The sequence below is a fragment of the Populus alba genome, chromosome 5 (genome assembly GCF_005239225.2).
Source record: "Populus alba chromosome 5, ASM523922v2, whole genome shotgun sequence".
NCBI classification, from domain to species: domain Eukaryota; kingdom Viridiplantae; phylum Streptophyta; class Magnoliopsida; order Malpighiales; family Salicaceae; genus Populus; species Populus alba.
Window position 1 is genome coordinate 3,598,148 of NC_133288.1, and position 20,983 is coordinate 3,619,130.

Consider the following 20,983-nt stretch of genomic DNA (forward strand, 5'->3'; position numbering starts at 1 on the left):
GACTTAGAAGCTTACCTGAGTTTCTAGTTGTACAAGACAAAATACTAATTTAGTCAAATTTATTTGATTTAGGCAAGTTTATAATGACCTAATCGATCCATCTAAATTTAGTTAGGTCAATGTCTTGTTAAAAAAAAAAAAAAAAACAAACATTATCATTTTAATAAAAATAATTGATTGGGTAACTTTTAGATTAACCTAGTGACTCATGGGTTAAGTTCTAAAATACAATTTTTAAAATAAAATTATTTTTTAACAAACAAATAATTTTATAATTTTTTTTCCCAAGCCTAACTTGGGATGATACGAAGACCTAGGCTAGAACCGACTGCTCACCAACTAATGTTTAATTTCCCTTTTGTCCAACGTCAGTGATGCTGTCTGATTTAGATAGAGGGATTTCACATTCACAGTGGTTTCTACTGTTGTTACCACGACAACTTCTTATATTACTATGGTAGTAATTATTATTTTTTAAAATATTTTTTTATTTAAAAATATATTAAAAATATTTTTTTTTTTATTTTGAATACCAACTTATTAAAATTAAAATATCTGAATTTAAAACAAAAGGCGCCTCAAAGTATCCATGATTTTATTGTCCAATTTTTTTTTTAATTGTAATTTATTTACGCTGTGAAAGGAAACGATGAAAAATGCTATATTTAAAGATTACTTCCAGGTAATAAGAATTATCTCTAATCTTCAAAAATATATTTTTATTTTGTTTTCTTTTGTCCTCTCTTTTATATTATAACTATTATTAACTATAGATTTAGCAGATAAAATTTCTTAAGAAAATTAATGCACGCTGGGATTAAAATTAAACTCGGTGAATATTTGGTGTTTTTTAAAAATATATTAAAATATTTTTTAATACCAACCCATCAAAATCATTAAAATATAAAAAAATAATATTAATTTAACATTTTATTTTGAAAACACAACCAAAACATGGAAATTACCGCACGCTACAATGGAAGGGCTATCGTGCGGAAGTGGCTATATAGTAAAGGACAAAAGGGTGAGAATATGGGTGGCTCAGTTTGGTTGCTTAAGGGAGTTAGGAAGAAAGAGGGGATATTTGGTTGCTTCAAGCTAGCAAGAAGTCCCTTTATAGTAAAAGAAATCTCCAATGGCCAAACCACACACGATCCTTTCCCATCACAACAGAAGGTGGAGTCGGTGTGAAGACCTTCACAGCTCCGATCAAAGACTATAATCAAAACACATGTTCCACGCCTTTTTAGAGGGTGTTTGGAAGTGTAGTAGTGGTTGCTTTTCAAATAGCTTTTTGTGCCAAAAAACATGCCAATAATTTTTTTCATTTTTTAAAAATTATTTTTGTTATAAGCACATCAAAACGATCCAAAAAATACAAATCACATTTAATTTTAGCAAAAACATAAAAACAAAAAATTTTAAATTTTTTTAAAAAACAGGTTTAAACTCAATATCAGGCCATTAAAGTCTAGTGCTTCGACCGACCAACCACATGGACTTCAAAATTCAATCCCCGTTTATTGACCGTTTTATCCATCATTAACTAGTTATTTACTATTAAAAAAGCTAGACCCCCTCATGTCAACCCTCTTCTCCCTTGACATGTAGTAGGGTATTAATTTTTTAAGAGTTCATCTTTCGATTCAAAAACTAAATAAAATAAATTTAAAATTTTATGAAATAAAAGTTGCACTGCAGCCCCTAACATGTTTACTCAAATGCTAAAATTGTGTTTGATTAAAAAAATATATATATATTTTTACAATAGTTTTAAAATAATTTTTTATGCTTTTGAAAACAAAAATTATAAAAAAAACATATTGTCTATACATCTCCAATCTCAAAATATCTCGAAACAATATCTAGATATTATCTAAGAGATGATGCTCGAACCCCTCATGAAGACCTTGTCTAGGAGACGATGCTCGAATCCTCTCATTAAGACCTTGCTTAATTTTACTTTTTTTAAAAAATTTAATTATTTGTATTCAAGTTAAATTTTTTAACATGTTCAAATTATTTTGATATTCTATTTTAAACAATTTTAATATATTTTATAGTTAAAAATAACTTACCATAACCACAATATCAAAGATGACAACAAGAGTCGAACCAATAGTTAGCCATCCAAACCAAACAAAATTAAATGTTTTAATTTTTGTTCTTTCGGTTAAAAGATGGTTGCATTTTAATCATGACCGATTTCATTTATTTTTATGGTTATGATTTACCAACAATGAAATTGATGACCAGATAGATGGAATAAATATTTGTTTTTTATATGTTTTTGTATTAATTACTGAAACTCATAGTTATAATCATCTCTGCTTTCTAATTTTTCACCTTCTCGGAAAGTCAAAAAAATCAAAATAGTTTTTAAAATTCTTACAAAAATAAAGAGATGAAATAGATCGTCACATCCAGGTAACGAATCCAGAAGTTATAGCCTTCTAATTTCAGCATGGGATCTAACTGTTCATTGTTCCAAAACTTGCCCACTTTAACTAAACAGTGACACCAGCATCCACTCAAAAAAGAAATGTTCCATCTGAAGAATACCTAAATGATGGAGAGAAAGACTGAAGAAATCCCCCCTTGGTGAATCCGGGCACTTAAAAACTATCACCAACTCCCTACTTCTTCTTTGCAGCGTCTCCAGCCTTTGTCTGCATGAGTAAATATCAAGGCAAGTTATTGCTCTTGCAACAATGCATTGAAACACAACCATAAATAAAACCACTCGCTCACCTTCTTGACTCCGCGGACTTTCTTGGATCTGTTCTTTCTCTCCTTCAATTGCTTCCTTGACTTCTCTACCTTAGTGGCAAGCCCATTCTGCAAATAACAAGACACAAGATAAAGCAAAAACAGAACAAGACTGTGCATGATTCAGACAAACATGGATAAAATGAGTTGCTCAATCAAACCATCAAGTGCATTGATACGTAAACACTCACAGAAGACAAAGATCTATTTCATTAATACATATTTTGCAATATGCACTAACAGAAACTTGCACAAAAACATAAAAAACACTCCCTTGATGAATATCTATATCAATTCATTCTACAAGTGTTTTTTCCACACAATATGCTGTGAATCTTAGCTCCATACTCTTTAATTAATGCATAATTTGCAAGTTTAGATAATAAAAAGAAAAGAATATCAGACAAACATGGAATTTAACATAAGAGAATGAAAGGCATTTACGACATACCCTGATAAGCCTATACTTGGGCTCGTACTTCTTTGCATTGTCAACTGTATCATAAATCAACCCAAATCCAGTGGATTTCCCACCTCCAAAATGTGTCCTAAACTTGAACACAAAGATTGTATTTGTGTCCTTCACCTCATACAAACTTGCCAGCTTCTCCTTCAATTCTGCCTAATTAACAGAACAAGTGCAAGACACACAATAAAACACAGTGCATCAGTCACTCAAAGCCAAAACTTTCTTACAAAAAGAAAAGGTCGGTGTAAATAACCTTAAAAAATACTGGTGAAACTTGGCATATTATGCTTATAGATTGGAACCATTGAACATTTAATATCACCATGAAATAAGTTAAATTGTTCCTGATCCCCATATGAAATGCAAATATCTCCTCAAAAACCATTGATGACATAAATGAAGGTAAAAGAAGAAGAAGAAGAAGAAGAGTTGTGGTGAGCAAAATAAAATGCATAAAATTTCAAAAAGCAACGTTCAAACAAGGATATACCTTAGAAACATTGGCTCTGCCAGGATGAAGAACATCAATGATCTGCATTAATCAAAAGAGAAGAATGAAAACCAAAAACACTTGAAGATCTTACATGAAAAAAGATAACACATGCATTGGATTACACATCTCTGCTGAAGATCTATAACCTACTACAAAAACTAACATCAGCAGGCAATGCAGCGCTCTAACATAGCCCATTTGACACCAAAAGTGTATTTATTCTAACCCAACCATCATTTTACCAATCTATAAAATCTCCAAAAGAAAAAATAACTAAAAAACAAAAGAAAATGAATTGAAAACAAAAGGATTCAAGGCCTCAAATCTTGGTGGATACTATCATCAGATGGATTCCTTGAAACCCATCAAGAGTAGCAAATATTTGATCATATCACTGGCCCACAAACCCAACTTCACAAAACCAAAAATAGTACAACACTTTATTCATTTCAAGATCCATACAAAAACATCAATAACTAACATAAAAACAAACACGCACAGACCTTGTCTAGCATAAACAATGTTTTATTATTATTCAACCAAAACCGTTCAAATTCGCTAATTAAAACTTATGAAAACAATCTCTTATATTTCCAATTAGGATGGTAAACCAATCAAGTCGTAACTAGTAATTCCAAAGACAGCAAACACTAACACTAACAGTAGCAAACAAACAGCAAACGTTCAAAAACAACAACCTCAAAAAGTTTTAAAATTTCTTTCTTACAGTTCAAGATCTATATGACCCAGTTGAGCAAGACCAACAGCTAACCAACTATCTTTACTAAACCTTTTTTTGGGTACCTAGAAAATGAAGGAAACAGAGAGAATGTGAGGGTCAAAGCTTACAAATTGCTTCCTTGAAAGAAGACGATTTGTCATGAACTTCCTGGTACGAATGGTTACTGCTTTGTCTGCCATGGCTTCAATCAAAACCCTAGATTTTGCCTTTCGATTTTGGAGGCAGGAAGCGAGAGAGAGGCAAATTGCAGCTGCTGCAGCTCAGAGAGAGGGTGATAGAACGGCAAAACCCTGTTATTTATAGTGTTGAGTTTTTAGGGTTTTTTGGATCCACAGGATGAACTGGGCCCTTAAGATTTTATTGGGCTATTAGGCCTTTTGAGGGTGTTGGGCTAAATAGATATCGTTCGTAGGCTTATAAAATAAAGTCCAACCAAGATTAATAATATTGGTTATAATCCTGGAACCAATTGTGAAACCAAAAAATAAAAATAAATGGAAAAGGCAAGCTCCAAGCTTGACTAATGTCACGTGCTATAGATTGGAGTCACGTGACTCAAGAAGATGGAGAATCCTCCCTCCAAGAAAACAACCAATCCAAACTCCAGAACAGAGATGAGGTTCCAAAATGAACCAAAGCCACAAATCTCAAAACTTAGTCACTCCATCTCACAATCCCCTCCTTAAATTCATCAACCAATCGAACACTCCCCTTCTTCTTCTCTTCCTTTACCCATTCAATTCAACCCCACAGCATAAAATATCTCACAATCAGACAACAACAGCAGCAGCAACATTGATCTCTCTCGCCCTCTTCAACATCAAAACTTCCCACGTAAACAAAACAAGGACATAAACTTCAAGCATCACCCCAGACTTCAAAGTCTTCAATGGCTACTGCTTCATTAATCGAATCAAGCCCATTAAAATGGAAACAAGCCTTCCCTTTCCAACCACAACCACCTCTTCTGACCCCCAATCACTACCCTTATTTGGTTCCTCTAAAACCCCCTAAATTTACCTCTAAATGCATCTCTCAACTCCCCATCCTGAATCCAAACTCGAAAAACAACAATGGCCCTTTTCCAATATCACCTTCAATTACAAAACCCATATCTCAAAATCTCTCCAAACCTCCCACCTCTAAAAACCCACTCGAGATTATCTATGAAACAATGCTAAAAGCACTTGATATCCTCAAAAAACCTGCAATCGCAGCGATTTTGATAGGGGTTTTGTTATTACATGATCCTAACTCGGCATTTGCTGCTTCTGGAGGTAGAATTGGTGGGAATTCCTTTTCACGGCGATCGTCATCTGAGTATTCTTCGAGGAGTTATTCAGTGCCTCGGGGTGGAAGTTCAGGGTTCTCGTATTCCGTGCCTTACTATGCGCCGTCGCCGTTCGGTGGTGGTGGTGTTTATGTGGGGCCCGCGGTTGGGGTTGGGGTTGGTGCTGGGTCTAGTTTGTTTTTTATATTGGCAGGGTTTGCTGCATTTATGTTGGTTTCTGGGTTTCTTTCGGATAGGAATGAAGGCGGGGTGCTTACCGCTGCTGAGAAAACAACTGTGCTTAAGCTTCAGGTAAATGGTGGGGATTGAAATTTTTATGAATTTTGATTGGTTTTGCGTGTTTTAATGTTTTTGGCTTTGGTTTGTGTTGTTATCTAAGTTTGTGTTCTAGTGGTTGCTAAATGGTTAATCATGAGTTCGAGGAGATGCTTGAATGGAATGACTGTTGGTGAAAGTACTGTTCAATTGTTGCCTCCCAATTTGCTGTTGGTGATTTAGGTTGCTTAATATTCTGATTTTTACGGACTAAATTTGTCTGTAGCGCCTTGTGGCTAAATGATTTTTCTTCTTTTTTTTCGGTCCATTTATTTATTGATTTGTTTATTTTTGTGTTTCAAAAATGTTTTGAAAAAAATTTTAAAAATTGAATTTTTTATTTATTTACTTCAAATTAATATGTTTTTAGTGTTTTCAAATTATTTTGATGTGCTAATATAAAAAATAATTAAAAAAAAAAACATTAGCATGCATTTTGACATGAAAAGTTATTTGAAAAGCAACCGCAATCACACTGCCAAACAAGCTTTATATAGAATAAGAAAATGGCATGTTCATTAGATGATGCATTCTAGCTTCTAGGTGGGGTAGTTACAGCAAAAACTAGGGTGTATTTGGAGAAAGGATTAGAATGCATAGGATTGTTTGGCATATGACAAGGTGTGGTAGATGAAATGCTTTCTTTGAGAAAGGAATAAAAATGTTAGGATTACTGTATTTCAGGGTTGGTTCAAAGGGGACTTTGAGAGGTTGTGATGAGTGTAAAAGTGTCTGATAGTTATGACTGCTGTGATTTAATTTAAAGAGTTCAACCAGTGGTGAAGAAGCTTATGCTTGATTGAAAAGAACAAATGAGATCACATGACTGCAACTGTGTCCCTTATAGAGGAGTAATGGGAAGTCATTATTACTGTTATAAGAAAGCCTGATTCTGTCATTATGAGAGTTGCAGACTGACAATGGATGCAGTTTCCTAACTGGATCTTCTGAAAGCATTTTACAAATCATCTTCTCTTTGTCACAGGTTGGGTTGTTGGGGATGGGGCGTTCACTTCAAAGGGACCTTGATAGGATCGCAGAAGTTGCAGATACATCCTCATCAGAGGGTTTGAACTATGTATTGACAGGTATTGCTTTTCAGTAATTCTTTTCTGTCCCTCCAATTTAACACACCCCCTCTTTATATTTTGTTTTTAATGAAGGAACTTTCTTGTGCCTTATTATCAACTTATTAGTGGGTATGACCTTTTTCTTTTTTGTTAATCCTAGACCATAGCATGCCAAACACAAGTCAGTAAACTGTAAGGAACACGTATGTGTTTAGCTAACGACTTCAAATATAATTTTAGAAAATTATGATACTTTGAAGCATTAGAAGTGTTTAGAGAGTAAATAGTGCATTGTATGGTATTAAATTCAAACAATGCCAGAATCATGAAACCTTATAGTTTGAAAAGAACCCTGTAATGCAACCTTTTCTATTTTTTTGAGCTTATTCTGTAGAAATGAAGTCATCCTGTGTTGCTCATGGATTTGCTTACAAAAAGCCATTATTTGTGGAAGGATAATGGTCACTGCCCAGAGATGGAGGGGAGTTGTATTTAGTTTTTAAATGCAGTTTGTATCTTGTTGGTGCTTTCGAGTCTAGTGGAATATTTTGTTGGAATATCAGCATGTGAAGTTTAGCAATAAGAACAAGTGTTGGTTTGTAATGTTGAAAGAAAAAGCTCGCGGTTTGTCAGGGAATGCTGGGGCAGAAGGGAATGGAGGTTTCTGAACTTTTAATGGGGACAGAAGACATATTACACATGAGATTAATGTTGACGTTTCAGGTAAGAATAGGATACAGTCTTTGTTGTGACCTCTAAAGTTTCAAGAATCAAATACCTTTCAGGGTATATTCTAAGATAGCTGTACCAAATACCGCTTCTAAATCTTAGGCTAGGGAGGATATGACCAGAAAACTTATCATGAGAAAGATCAATGAAACTCAATTTGTCGAACTTGCACAACTGGATGGGTATTCTTCCTTGCAGGTTATTATAACCTAAGAGAAGAAAGCTCATGTGGGAAACCTCACCAGTCCATTCTGAAATGCTGCCAGTCAATTGATTATGGCTAAGATCCAATGTTATTAGCTCAAAGGAGTTATGGATTGCATCTTCCAAAGATCTCTGTAATTTATTTTGTGACAAATAAACAGGAACTAGTGGCAAAGAGCTAAAGCAAGATGGCAGAGTTCCAGTTATGATGTTTTCTGAGAGGTCAAAAAACTTGAAGAGAAGACACATTACACATTACACATGAGATTAAAGTTGACTCTAAAGTTCTTTTGTTTTTGTGAGGGTCTGGAGGGATCCTCTTTGTACTTGTTCTGCTTCACACTTGAAATTTTTTAGAGCTCTTGTTGCCTGGTATTTGAAGTTCTTGGCATGGGCTCACTGTTATGATGTACCTGGTTCTTTCTTCATTTTTTTAATGAATTGCTTTCTTAAATAAAATGATCGAAACTGGTGTTTAGTTTCTTTCCTTTTATCTGGACACATGGGATTGGTTTTATGGTCTGTGTTATGACCAAGTATTGAGGCATGATTCTTATGCTTTCAGCAAAAGAAGTACAGAATACAGTCAAGACTAGAAATCTTTGCCTTGTTATTCTTTTGGATTGGTTTCATTTCCTCGCTCACATATCCATCTCAACAGCCTGGTGTCACGGGCACTCGTTTTATGCACTTTGTGTTCAAGTACTGCTGGCCTTCTTTTGCTTTGATAAAATGGTTTCATCATTGTTTCATTTTTTTTTTCCCCTTAAATGTGACACGTTTCACAAATCTTCCTAAGTTTAATTCTTAAAGACCATGGTAATAATTTTGTGAATGTCAAGGGAACTCTGTTGTTACCCGTGAAGACATGCTATATCATTTCATCCTGTAATATATTAACATATCAGCTTGTTTTACATATGTTTGTTCTGGTTGCAGAGACATCACTAGCTTTGCTCCGGCATCCTGATTATTGCATCTCTGGCTATTCATTTGTAAGTATACAGCTCTTTCCTGGAGCATATTTCTGGGTTTTCATATATCTATGCATGTTTACTTGGATTTATCAAACCCTCTCTATCATGTCTCTTGGATCACATTCTATTATGTAATAATTTTTATCTGCTTCATTTAGGCTGTCTTCTTCGTGCTTTTACATTTCAAACTTGATTGATATATATCAGGACTGATGGATAGATGCACTTGCAATCTTTCCTTCTTTTAGGTGGACGTGAAGCGAAGTATGGAGGATGGTGAAAAACGTTTCAATCAACTTTCTATTGAAGAGCGTGGGAAATTTGATGAAGAGACACTAGTCAATGTGAACAGCATAAAAAGGCAAAGCACAAGCAGCAAAAGATCTAATGGATTTAGCAATGAGTATATAGTGGTAAGATTAATTCTCTAAAGTTCCAATATTTTGGATCTGCTATTTGAATTCTGGATTGAAAGACTTTTTGCACAGTGGTATTGCAAATGATGTGTGCTGTTCTTCGGCTACACACAGTGCAATTTGTTCTGCCCTCCCCCATCAAAAAACTCAAAACAATTCTTCCACTACAGGACTTGGAGTTGAGATAGTCTAAATGTCAAGCTAGGGATATGTTGTAAAGATAGAAGCATCCTTTGAATGAGGGAAAATGTTTGCCTCTGAAATTAACTCTTGGGTGCATGGTTATTTTCTAGTATACAAAATTAGCGTTGCAAGTCTGTATCATGTTAGAATTTCATAGATCGGATTGAAATGATTTTGATTACATTGATTCTAAGTTGAACTGAATGATTCTCATTTTTGCTCTGAAAATTGTTCATATTCTCAGATAACTATCTTGGTGGCTGCTGAAGGAGTATATAAACTACCAACCATCAATGGTAGCGGAGACTTAAAGGAAGCCTTGCAAAAGCTTGGTTCAATACCTGCCAGTAAAATACTGGTGAGGACAGAAACATTCCCTGACTCATGACTGATTTCTTTTTTATTTCTATGGAAATTAAGTAAATTCAACACTAATATCTCCTTGATTATCATACAGGCAGTTGAGGTGTTGTGGACGCCTCAGAATGAAAATGACACATTGTCAGAGAGGGAACTACTTGAAGATTACCCACTTTTGAGGCCTCTATAAGAGTTTATAGCAGAAACTTGTATTTTGCGTTGGGGTTGTGTAATTACTTTGTAAATTAGGTGGAAGTCATATAAAACAAGCCCAAGGTGTACATATCATACTTGCCTGCTACTGAGTAAATTTTTCCTGTGCTTAATTTCTGAGCTTATGAAGAGATCGATTGTGTTTCTTCTGAAACAGAGCTGAATTCTTTCACCAGCAATTCGGCCAGTATGGTACATTCTAACAGATTCAAAGAATAAAAGTCTACAGAGGTTTGCAATGCAACTCTGGATGAAATATTGTTGTGCACTGTAACCCGTGTTTGGTTTGGTTAGGTTAATGTCTCGGACATCAAAAAGAGAAAGTGTTCGGTTGGTTGGAAAGACAGACAAGTACATCTTTGAAACAATATTAAAGTGAATTTGTGTTGGTGCTTGTAAGTTTAATAGCCTTGTGTAACCTCTGAATCAAGGTATCTCTATTCCAGGAGTCTCCATAGTTTCATATAACGTTTGGTTTATATTCTGCTGTACGATTATTATATTACTCACTCATTTATGCCATGTAAGCTGCTGGCTCAATGACTCCCATCTCTCTGTATTCCTTCTGATCTAGTCGACTATAAAATACAATAGAAGGCCATAGATAGTTTAAATTGTTCCTGTTAAGATACTCTGCTTTTAGGACAGAGTATCTTCCATTGTTTCGTAGGCTTCTTCTTGAACTCACAAGTGAGCAAACTAGGGTTTCAACTTGGCAATATTCAAAAAACTATCCATCCATTATTTTATTGGTTAAATTGTACTGATTACGAAATGGATAGGGATGCAGCCCTTGCACAGCAACATCACGGCAAGGGATAGATAGCACATTCGAGATTCTTTATTTTGTTGATTATGGCTGAACTTGAACTCCCTGGTAAGTTCCTTGATAGCGCACAGGGTTCCTTTCAGTGCGTTGGTTTTATTCTTTCACCTTTTCTCCATCGTCATAAATCTACCTTGCATCATTACCCATCAGGGTGAAATCTCAAGAGACGGTGAAACGTTTAGCTATGCAGTATACTCAAGGTGTTTTAATTAGTCCCCTTCCATAGAATTTCCCGCGTGTTCATACTCTAGGCTATCTCCATGCATCATTTTGGGGTCAAATCTGCAATATCTTCTACTTTTTTGGTAGCTAATTTCCGTAGCGTCTCAGAGTTCTTGAGGGGGCTCAAGTTAGCAATATGACAATGAGGTGATGAGGGTTCCAATCAACCTTAACAAGCATTGACCTTATCACAAATTGCTGACTTTGGCCTAACATTCACCACCTTAATTCCCCACCTTATCACAAACTACATGCAGTAAAGTAGTTCAAGTGGTTTTTGTTTTATTATGTCGGTAGGAATATGGACAGTAACAGTAAGATTTATAGTGTTAGATCCCATACCATCTTCCTTTTTTATTGGAAATCCTCATTTTCTGGTGGCTTTCGTTTTTGTCCTGGATTTCTAGAATTGTCAGAAGAAGATTTTTTATGCTTTTCAACCGACCTAAAACATAGTGGAGCTTAGCCCACACTTTAGGGTTAGGCAAGCTTATCTTTTCAACCCTTTCATTATGTTCGCAAGCTCCTTCGAAGCATATGCCTTGCCAGAACTTCCACTCTTAAGATGTAGAATCTGATCAAGTCAAGATTCTACTCTACCATGAATCTCAAAGTACTTGAGCATGGAAATGTCAGGATTTCAAGGCAGCCCTTCAACTCTGGTTGAGCTCTGCTGCTAATTAATTTGATGGATGCAATGGAAACGAAGTTCTGAAACTTATGTCCCTTCACAGAATTGTAATTCATGGAATCCTTCGAATTTTGTGCGTGGATATTTCTTGTGGCGGTGATTGATTATTACACGGTGCATTTAGCATTGGACCCGCCACTGTCTTTGCCACTCCATCCACATTTTTTTAAGTGTTAGATGGCCACACAGCTGAAATATCTTCCAGCCCCCAACTCTCTATCAGTACCAATCCTTATCATGCAATCTACAACAAAGGGTGTGTGAACCTGCTTTCCAGAAAGATATATATATATATATATATAGAGAGAGAGAGAGAGAGAGAGAGGCGGGTTTGAGCTTTCTCTGACTGAAAGTAAAGAAAGATTTTATCTATGGATGTTCTGAGTGGAATTTCTGCTTTTTCGAGCTTTCTTCAATTGTTGAATTCAACATGGGAGATGTATCGAGCAATCCCTTTGGATAAAGTTGCTTTATTTGTAGTAAAGAAGATCACTTTTATGGGATTCTTATGCTTCCACTTCTCCTATGTATGCTGATGTGGCTGTAATCACAAAATGATAAGGAAAACTCACATCCTCGAGTCATCATTATCATATTATTAATGTGAGACAACAAAAGGATAGGAAAATCATCAATCATGTAATGCTCTTTTCCACTGTTATTTAACACGCCAATACTGAATCGACCCGGGACTCGACAAATGGCCTAAATTAAGTGTTAAAAAAATTAATTTGATTAACTTAGTGGTTCAACCATAATATAATAAAAATCAAGGGATTTAAAAAAAAAAAAAAATTAAAACGATATTATTTTGAGCCTTGTATTGAATTAGATTTAATAGCTATACTTGTTTCTTCGTGCTTCGATCACTCCATAGCAACCCATTAACCACCCATTCAATGCTTCAATCATCCTCCTTTCGTATAGCATGCTTGTGCTGAATCTTTTGTGTTTAGTGTCAATTTGTTTTTCTTGGTAACGTATAACTTAGAGTAAGAATAAAGAAAAGATGTAGTTCCACACTTCACATCCTTGTTTCTTGTTGAACAAGATAGTCAAATCTGAATTTAATCTTGTATTGGTCAAATTTCAATGAATTAAAAGTTTTATGTAATATTTCTTTGATTTAATGTTAGAAGAAATCATTCAAGTTTTTTTTTTTAAAGAAAAACTAAGACAATATTGTTTTAAAATTTAAAATGAAAAGAAAATGTAGGGGCACTTTTCAAGGTCTTTTCTAAATAACATTCAACAACTGTGAATTTTTTTTTTAATTTTGGATTAGTAATGGTTTAGGGTAATTTACTTTTTTAAAAGTCAAAACATCATTATTTTTAAAAAATATATCATTAGAGTTTTAACCGAGTTAACTATTCCTTTTATTAATTATAAAACTTAACCAAATGAAATCCAAAACTAATTAGTTTAAGTTTCATAACCATATATTTTAAAATGTGTTTAAAATTGTGGTAAAAAATGATTTTTAAAGTGTTTTTTACTTAAAAATAAATTAAAATAATATTTTTTTTTAAAGAAAATTATATTAGCACATTAAAATAAAAAAAAACACAAAAAAAAATTAATTTAAAGCAAGAAAAAAAAATTAAAATTTATTAAAAGCATGGTTGGACCATAAAAATAAATAAAATCATAGAACCTATTTGACATTACAACTAAACCGTATTTCATTGGTTTTTGAATTTTTTAAAAAATTAATTGTCTTAGTATTTTTTTATTTTGAAGTATTGATATTAAAATTAATTTTTTAATAAATAAAAAAATTATTTTTTTAATATATTTAAAAAAGAAAAAAAACAAAACATTTTAACTGTATCCTCACAGTCACGATCATACTCCACCCACGGCCTGCATTTCTTAAAACAATTACGTGAAAATGATGTGTTTTTTCTTGACGCAGCATGGTGCATGCCAGTACTTGGAAGAGTACAATTTTTGTACAACCTAATCTTACAAGGTGGGGGGTTTATAGATATATTTGAATATTTAACACTAAAAGCAAGCCTCAAAGCCATCGCTAACAGGTCATAGGTGGACCTTGTATTATTATTAATGGAACCAAACTGCTCTCTGAGTGACCCGTGCTGTGAGTGGATCAGCATGAATGAACCATTTATGCTTCAGTGGGCCATGCCAGGTTTACTTCTCTTCGAAGAACCTCTCCATTATTGCCATAAATTGTGGGCTCTACAGGTAGCTGCCCAGCTGGGGCCCTCAGGCAAACCCCTCGAGCTGACATTCCAAGTGAATTCACTGCATCCCTTCGCATCTGCTCCTCTGCTACATTACTTTGATTCCCAGTGGGACGTGCATTTTAGATGTTCTGGTCTTGGTAGATTTGTAGATGAGTTGATGATGCGCAACGATTCCAATTCAGTCGAGGAATATTACACTAGGTTGGTTCGTCAAGCTTCAATGATTTTAACTCATTTCATGATAGCTATAAACACCTTCTCTTTTTGGTAGTTTTCATGTATATTTCAAAGCGTGTCATCAAGTCATCTTTGCACTTCAACATCCTTCCAACCCTACATGACTGCATATTTCTTCATGCAATCATGGACTCCATCTCATTGTTTGGTAGCTGCCGCTGTCCAGGCCAAATGGATGATGTAAGTGGTCTCCCAACTACTCATCACACTTGTCGATTTTACATCTCAACTCATTGGATATAACTTGTTTGTCCCTCTTTTTTGGTGCGTGCGTGTGTGATAAAGAGTCTAAAGGCAAATAAGCACAATGAGGATGGGCATTGATATAGCTAGGCCAAAAAAGGGTGAATATATTAACAGTATTGCCTCTATAATGAGTACAAGGAATCTATAAAAGAATGGATTTCTCAAAATGTTATACGTCAACAGCATCGACTGGTAGGGAAGTTGTCCTGTGAAGCGAGTGTGGAAGCAATGGCCCGGTGCAGAGATTGTTGACAGTGACCATATCCTCTGGTCTTGGGGATCGAGTCATTAATTTGTGATTCCGGTGCCTTTGCGTATCCGAAAGAGCGCAGCTCTTACTGGCTTGACCATGCAAATTATGACTGACCTGCTTGGTAAGAGATTTCGAGACATCTCCATTGCTGTCTTCTTGAAATGAATTCGACATTGAAGATGAAGAAACCTGATTACTTGATATCCCTTCTCCATTCCTTGAAGTTGAAGGTTTCACTGCGAGTCCTAATTGTTCATCTCTAAGTTTCCTCAATTCCATTTGGTACTTTGCTTTAAGCCATCTCAAGTCTTGCTGGATTTCATTCTCATTATTGTCTGCGAGGTCATTGTACAATGAAGTCAGTCTGCTACAGGAACCATAACCTGTGTGGTGCCGAAATGACTTCCCTCCATCAGGAATTCCATTTTCCATCTTTATTTCTTCAGCATTCTTTTCTGGGCCTGGCTGATCAAAATTGTCAAACTCTTCATCCGAATGACTTCTTCCAGAGCCTATTGGAGTAAGCTGCCGGCTTTCTTGTTGACCCCAAATTTCCTGATGGTGCGAGGAGTCCGGTTGGTTCACTATGTTTGGTGCCCCTTCTGTTATATGGTCCTCAGATTCATCCACTTGAAATGTGATCTCCCCGAACCTTCCATGCATTGAAGCACAACCATGGCTACAACATGGATTATTTGACAAAAACTCCATGAACGAACCATTAGAGGTACGAGTGGAAGCACAATTGTGACAAACAGTTTGATTTGCAAAGCAGGGTGTTTCCTCTATGCCTGGCCCTGACTTCCATTCGGGTACCAAGGCAGCAATCTCCCCATCAATCATATCTGCTATCTTTGTCACATCTTGATCGTTGATATCAAGTTCAGCAACCATTTCAGTTGCCACGCTCAATGCTGTATCAGTTTCAATGTCGAATGGGAAATATATGTTTCGGATTCGACCTGCAAATATATATAATTAAAATGGTAGCTAGGATGGACATTTGCTAGGAAAAAAAACAACATGAAAGTTAGCAATTCAAGGAAATGATAAATAAGAGGAAAGAAAGAAATTCACTAACCTTCTTTGTCTGCAATTCGGATTCTTAAAAAGATACCACCGTCATCTCCCCACTTTCCTTTTATACTTATGTCAACATTTGCAGGATGCTCATCATGATGCTCAAAAAGTTCAATTCCACTCGGTTCAACCTCAGCCGGATGATATTCCCATTCATTTTGAGCCTCATAGCCATAACCGTTTAAGTATCCATTACTGTAGGAATTAATATTGTCATGAAGCTCAAGATAAGGTAGCCTCATCATGGGTCCTAAGCCATGAACTTCAATCCCGGGCTCTAACGGTCTCAAATCAGATCCACAACCATCGATTTGGAGAAAAGGGTCATTCAACAACTCCTTTGCAGATAGCCTAAGTGACACAGTGGCCAAACATTTCTCAACAAATTGTCTTACTTCTGGATCCTTTACTTTGTACAAAGCATCTGGTTTTTTCCCCTGAAGAAATAAAGCATGTAAGTGAAATATATCATGTTTTAGGAGGGAGGGAGAAAGAGAGGGGTCTTACAGAGATAACTTTCTTGTAGATTTGAGCGGGATGAGAGCATTCACTATAGGGATATTCAAAAGTGACCATCTCCAAGATGCACATTCCAAATGAATAAATATCAACCAATTCATTGTATGCCTCTTCATACACTTCTGGAGCCATAAACTCAGGTGTTCCTGAAGAAAAGAGAGCCCCATAGAAATAAGAATTAACAAGAGTGTAATATTATCAATTTAAGTCATGAAAATCCTAATAGCACCTGAGAACTAGACACCCGCTTCTGTTATAAGGCCTCTGGTTAAATTGACCAGATAAGGAGAATTCATGAGATTTGTCAATTAAACCTACCAACACAGTGAGCAGCATGCGATTTTCGAAGAATTGCTGCAAGGCCAAGATCTCCAATCTTCACTTCTCCTTGGTTCCCATTCACAAAAATATTATCACACTTTAGATCTCTGTGAATCACAGGGGGGTCATGGCTATGGAGGTAAAGAAGCCCTCTCAAGATCTGCCTACACCAATGCTTCACGGCTCTAATGTTAACTCTCCTGTGCTTTAGTCTATACCTATCGAAGACCAAAAAAGCAAAGAGAGCCCGATCATAAGATGATAAACAATTCAAAACACCCACAAAGCATAATCAACAGAAAAGTAATGAATGGGCCATGAAATCATTAGATTCTGACAAATTCTTACTGTCTCAAAGTCCCAGAAGTGAACATTTCAGTCACGAAGTTGATGTTCCTCTTAGCAGTATCAACCCAGGAAGTGTAGAACTTCATTATGTTCTTATGCTTCAATGTCTTGAGGAGATGAATCTCACAGTAGAGTCTTTCAAGATCTTCAGGACTTTGCAAGAAATCATAGAGCTTGACCTGGTTCCAGGCAACTTCAATCCCTTCATACTCATCAAATGCTCTATATCTGCCCGAATCAATCAACTAACCATTACTAAAAGCTCACAGAAAGACCACAAAAGACTCCAACTTTTGCAAAAATAAGAAACGAACGTCCATCAAACTCAACCAAAAAAACTAAGAAGGCAAACAAATGGGAAAAGAAAATCTCTAAATGGGATTCCAGTAAATTAATGAAAGACAAGAACTTGGATTCATACACTGTCTTTGAAGCTCCTTTGCCAAGGATTTCATTGTACTGCAAGAACAAAACGAAACCCCAAAATCAAACTCCCAATTCAAAGAAGAAACACGCACACACAGGAGAGAAGAGAAGAAGAGAGAAGTACTCTGCCATATCTTCCAGTTGGATCAACTTCGACAAACTCAGAGTAATCAGGTGGTTCAAGATGTGAGAGACCATTCATTCTCTAAAACTTTCAAGTTCTTATCTTTATTCTCTATTTCTTTCTTTGATACAACTCAGATTTCCCCTTATAGCATGTTCTTTCTCTTCTCTGCTTGACTCAGAGGACTCCAGAGTTTGATAAATGAGAGAAAAAAGGAAGATTTCTTTTTTAAAATATGGAGTATATTATTTCTGTATCCTTCTTACAGGGAGATGAGAAATGGTCAACTAATCAATATGAGAAACAAAAGTGTGAGTTAACAGGACTGTTTTTTTTCTTTTTAACTCTGTTACCACGTGTTACAACTTAGAAGACAGGATACTAGTTGTTAAAAGTGATTTTTTTAAAAAAAATAATTTTAATTTTATTTATTTTATTTTAAATTAATATATTTTTTACCTCTTTCTATATCTTAACATATTAATATTAATAAAAAATATAAAAAATATTATTTTAATTTTTTTAATTAAAATTCAAAATACACCCAAGATTATGAAATAACATATCAAATAAAAAAACTATTTAATAGATAATCTAGTGATAAAAACTTGAGATTAAAAATTATTTAATAGATAATCTAGTGATAAAAACTTGAGATTAAGAGATTTGTTTTTTTTATGATTTTAAATTTAAATTTTATGATTGTTAATATAATAGTTATTAGAAATTTATATAATTATTAATTTTAAAATATATAGAATTAATTAAAGTACTGAATGGATATATATATATATATATATAGACACAAGAGAGAGAGAGAAAGAGAGATGGGGTCACCTCTTTTCTCGTATAAAGGTCTTAGCTTTGAAGGAGGCCAATAGCCTGCAAAATTTGTGAAAAAAAGCGGTAAAAAATGGAAAAAATGGGACCCAGTTGACTGTGATGCTCAAATGTGGGCCATGTTTCACAGGATAGTAAAATAAACACAGAGTTAAATGTCCTCTTGCAAATGCCTAGCATAAACTTCCAAAACCACTAATAAATCATTTTACTACTTATTAATTTTGCGTTTAAAAAATATTTTTTAATTTTTTTGTTTAATTTTTTTAATTTGAATTTTTTTTAATACATTAATATTAAAAATAAATTTTAAAAAAAAAAAAAAATATTATTTAATATATTTTTAAATAAAAAACACTTTAAAAAATAACTTCTAATTACAATTCTAAACACTAGCAAAGTTTACTTGCTGTTTTTAATTATTATTTTTTCTATTTTTATAGCTGTCGTGTGTTTCTTTTTTTTTTTAGATTATAGTCTGGATATCTTACTGACTTTAGGGACAAGCTAGTTTATTTCCATGTTATGACATGTTTTGAAAAGGAATGGGTGAATACACAAAATCTAGATGTTGTATCTTTTAATCATAGTTGTTATACCTGTTTTGAGGACTAACCCGAAAATAAATCTTGGGTTATTGGGTCAATTCTTTTACCATCAAATCAACTTTGATCAATTATTTTCAATAAAATAATATTTTTTTAAAAAAAATTCTTCAATGTTCTCTCACTCACTTTGGCTAAATCAATCAAATTACTAAAAACTAAATTGGATCAAAGTGTTTTAGTTGGATTAAAGTCTTGTCTCTTAACTCAGATCATGATTAAAAAAAAAATTCTCAAATTAACCCAATAAAATTTTATTCTCATCCTCTTTGAATTTGATTATTTTAAGTTATTAAAATGTAAAATTTAAAATTTTATTTAAATTATATAGTTGTAAATTTTTCTGATAAAATAGTACAATTTATACTTAATGTGATTTTAAAACACGACATAGAAAAAAATTACGATTGAAAAACATGACATCAAGTAAATATTTGTTTCTTTTTGGGGGGGGAGATAAGTTTCGGGTTTAACTTTGTTGGGTGTCATAATTTCAGATCATGACATAATTTAAATCTTGATTTTTATAAAATATTTTATTTTTAAATTATGATATATTAAAATAATGTTAATTAATTTCTTTTCAAATTGATATTCCACAAATATCTTTAATTTACTGTACTGAACTTTTTTTTAAAAAATCTATGGATTTCTTTTCTTGGAGTGACATGACAGGGTATACATTGAAAATGGATCTTCAATCAAACTATCAAAATCTCTGCCCAGTGGCCAAATAGCTTTTGTACCCGCACTTGTCACGGAGTTGAATAATGTTTTTAATAAAAAACAATTTTTGGATACTAAAAATAAGTAAAAAAAATATATCAAAAACTGTTTATTATAAATATGTAAAAAAATTAATTAAAGCTAAGTCAATACAATCCATCCTATTAATCTTGCTATCTATGTGATCGGATTAACTTAATTAAAAAAATATATATATAAAGTTTTTTTTAAAAAAATATGTTAATTTTTTTAAACCTATGACTTGAGTCATTAAACTTAAAGCATCCAATCTAAAAAAATCATCATCTTTATTTTAAAAATAAATCAATATTAAAAAATAAAACTAAAAAAAAAACATATTTTTTTTAAAAATAACAATTAAATTATTTTAACTATTATGATTAATAAATAATATCATCATTATTATTATTATCACCCTCAAAGTTACACAGCTATTAATTAGCAATTGTGATATATTAAATTGAAATGAAGATATTACAAGAAAGAATTTATGTTTGATTAAGGCCATGCTTGCTAACATAATCACTTTATTAATTGATAATACAAGGCGTGTTTAATTATTGATGAAGTTTAATTGCTTTGAATTTTGATCATTTATAGGCTGCTTGCAGTTTTTCAAAGCTAGTAAACCCGTTCTCACACGTCATCGAAGCTTGAATTATGCTAAGTTTTATTCTGAATCATTCTGAATATTTATTTAGCAAAACTTAAATAATTCGATAAATTAAATATATATCATCAGATCAACTATATTAAATCAATATTTTAAAAAACAAAAAAACCTAATTAAGACAACAACTTAGTCGCCTATAAATTGAAATTGATTCGACAATCCAATAATTCACATCCTAAAACTGATCGGACAACTTTAATGCCGGCAGCCACCACGCCAGCCACCCTTCCCTCGTAACAATTTACAGCACCTCCGCGCCATGGCTACGTTAAGAGTATTCATGTAATTACTGGGAAAATTCATCAAAACAATTAATTAATAAAAAAAATATGGATAATTGTGATGATGATGGACAAAGACAAAACTATTATGTTTGGT

General features: G+C 33.8%; 3 protein-coding genes and 1 non-coding gene across 5 annotated transcripts; 1 reads left to right on the top strand and 3 right to left on the bottom strand.

Annotated features, from left to right (window-relative positions):
• Positions 1–2,315: 2,315 nt before the first annotated feature.
• On the bottom strand, positions 2,316–4,750 carry LOC118051371 (small ribosomal subunit protein eS24z). The gene is made up of 5 exons (XM_035061985.2): positions 4,581–4,750; positions 3,729–3,770; positions 3,221–3,391; positions 2,752–2,838; positions 2,316–2,669 (listed from the first exon to the last, which is right to left on the bottom strand). Exons 1-5 carry the CDS (start codon positions 4,650–4,652, stop codon positions 2,637–2,639), a joined length of 405 nt encoding a protein of 134 aa, XP_034917876.1. The 5' UTR covers positions 4,653–4,750; the 3' UTR covers positions 2,316–2,636.
• On the bottom strand, positions 4,047–4,131 carry LOC118051536 (small nucleolar RNA SNORD24). Its single transcript, XR_004688047.1, has one exon. It is a non-coding gene; the product is annotated as a small nucleolar RNA SNORD24 (small nucleolar RNA).
• Positions 4,751–5,075: 325 nt separating the features above from the next.
• Positions 5,076–10,385, top strand: LOC118051370 (FLUCTUATING-LIGHT-ACCLIMATION protein 1, chloroplastic). Its single transcript, XM_035061984.2, has 6 exons — positions 5,076–6,055; positions 7,065–7,167; positions 9,022–9,077; positions 9,308–9,472; positions 9,903–10,016; positions 10,116–10,385. The coding sequence occupies exons 1-6, from the start codon at positions 5,363–5,365 to the stop codon at positions 10,206–10,208; spliced, it is 1,224 nt and encodes a 407-aa protein (XP_034917875.1). The 5' UTR covers positions 5,076–5,362; the 3' UTR covers positions 10,209–10,385.
• Positions 10,386–14,749: 4,364 nt separating this feature from the next.
• LOC118051369 (probable serine/threonine-protein kinase WNK9) lies at positions 14,750–18,036 on the bottom strand. Of its 2 annotated transcripts, XM_035061981.2 has the most exons (7): positions 17,741–18,036; positions 17,612–17,649; positions 17,191–17,418; positions 16,840–17,060; positions 16,510–16,667; positions 16,004–16,439; positions 14,750–15,884 (listed from the first exon to the last, which is right to left on the bottom strand). In XM_035061981.2, exons 1-7 carry the CDS (start codon positions 17,816–17,818, stop codon positions 14,839–14,841), a joined length of 2,205 nt encoding a protein of 734 aa, XP_034917872.1. In that variant the 5' UTR covers positions 17,819–18,036; the 3' UTR covers positions 14,750–14,838. The 2 variants fall into 2 exon arrangements, with proteins under 2 accessions (XP_034917872.1, XP_034917874.1); XM_035061983.2 differs by lacking the exons at positions 17,191–17,418; positions 17,612–17,649; positions 17,741–18,036 and having other exon boundaries at positions 16,751–16,862.
• Positions 18,037–20,983: the final 2,947 nt, after the last annotated feature.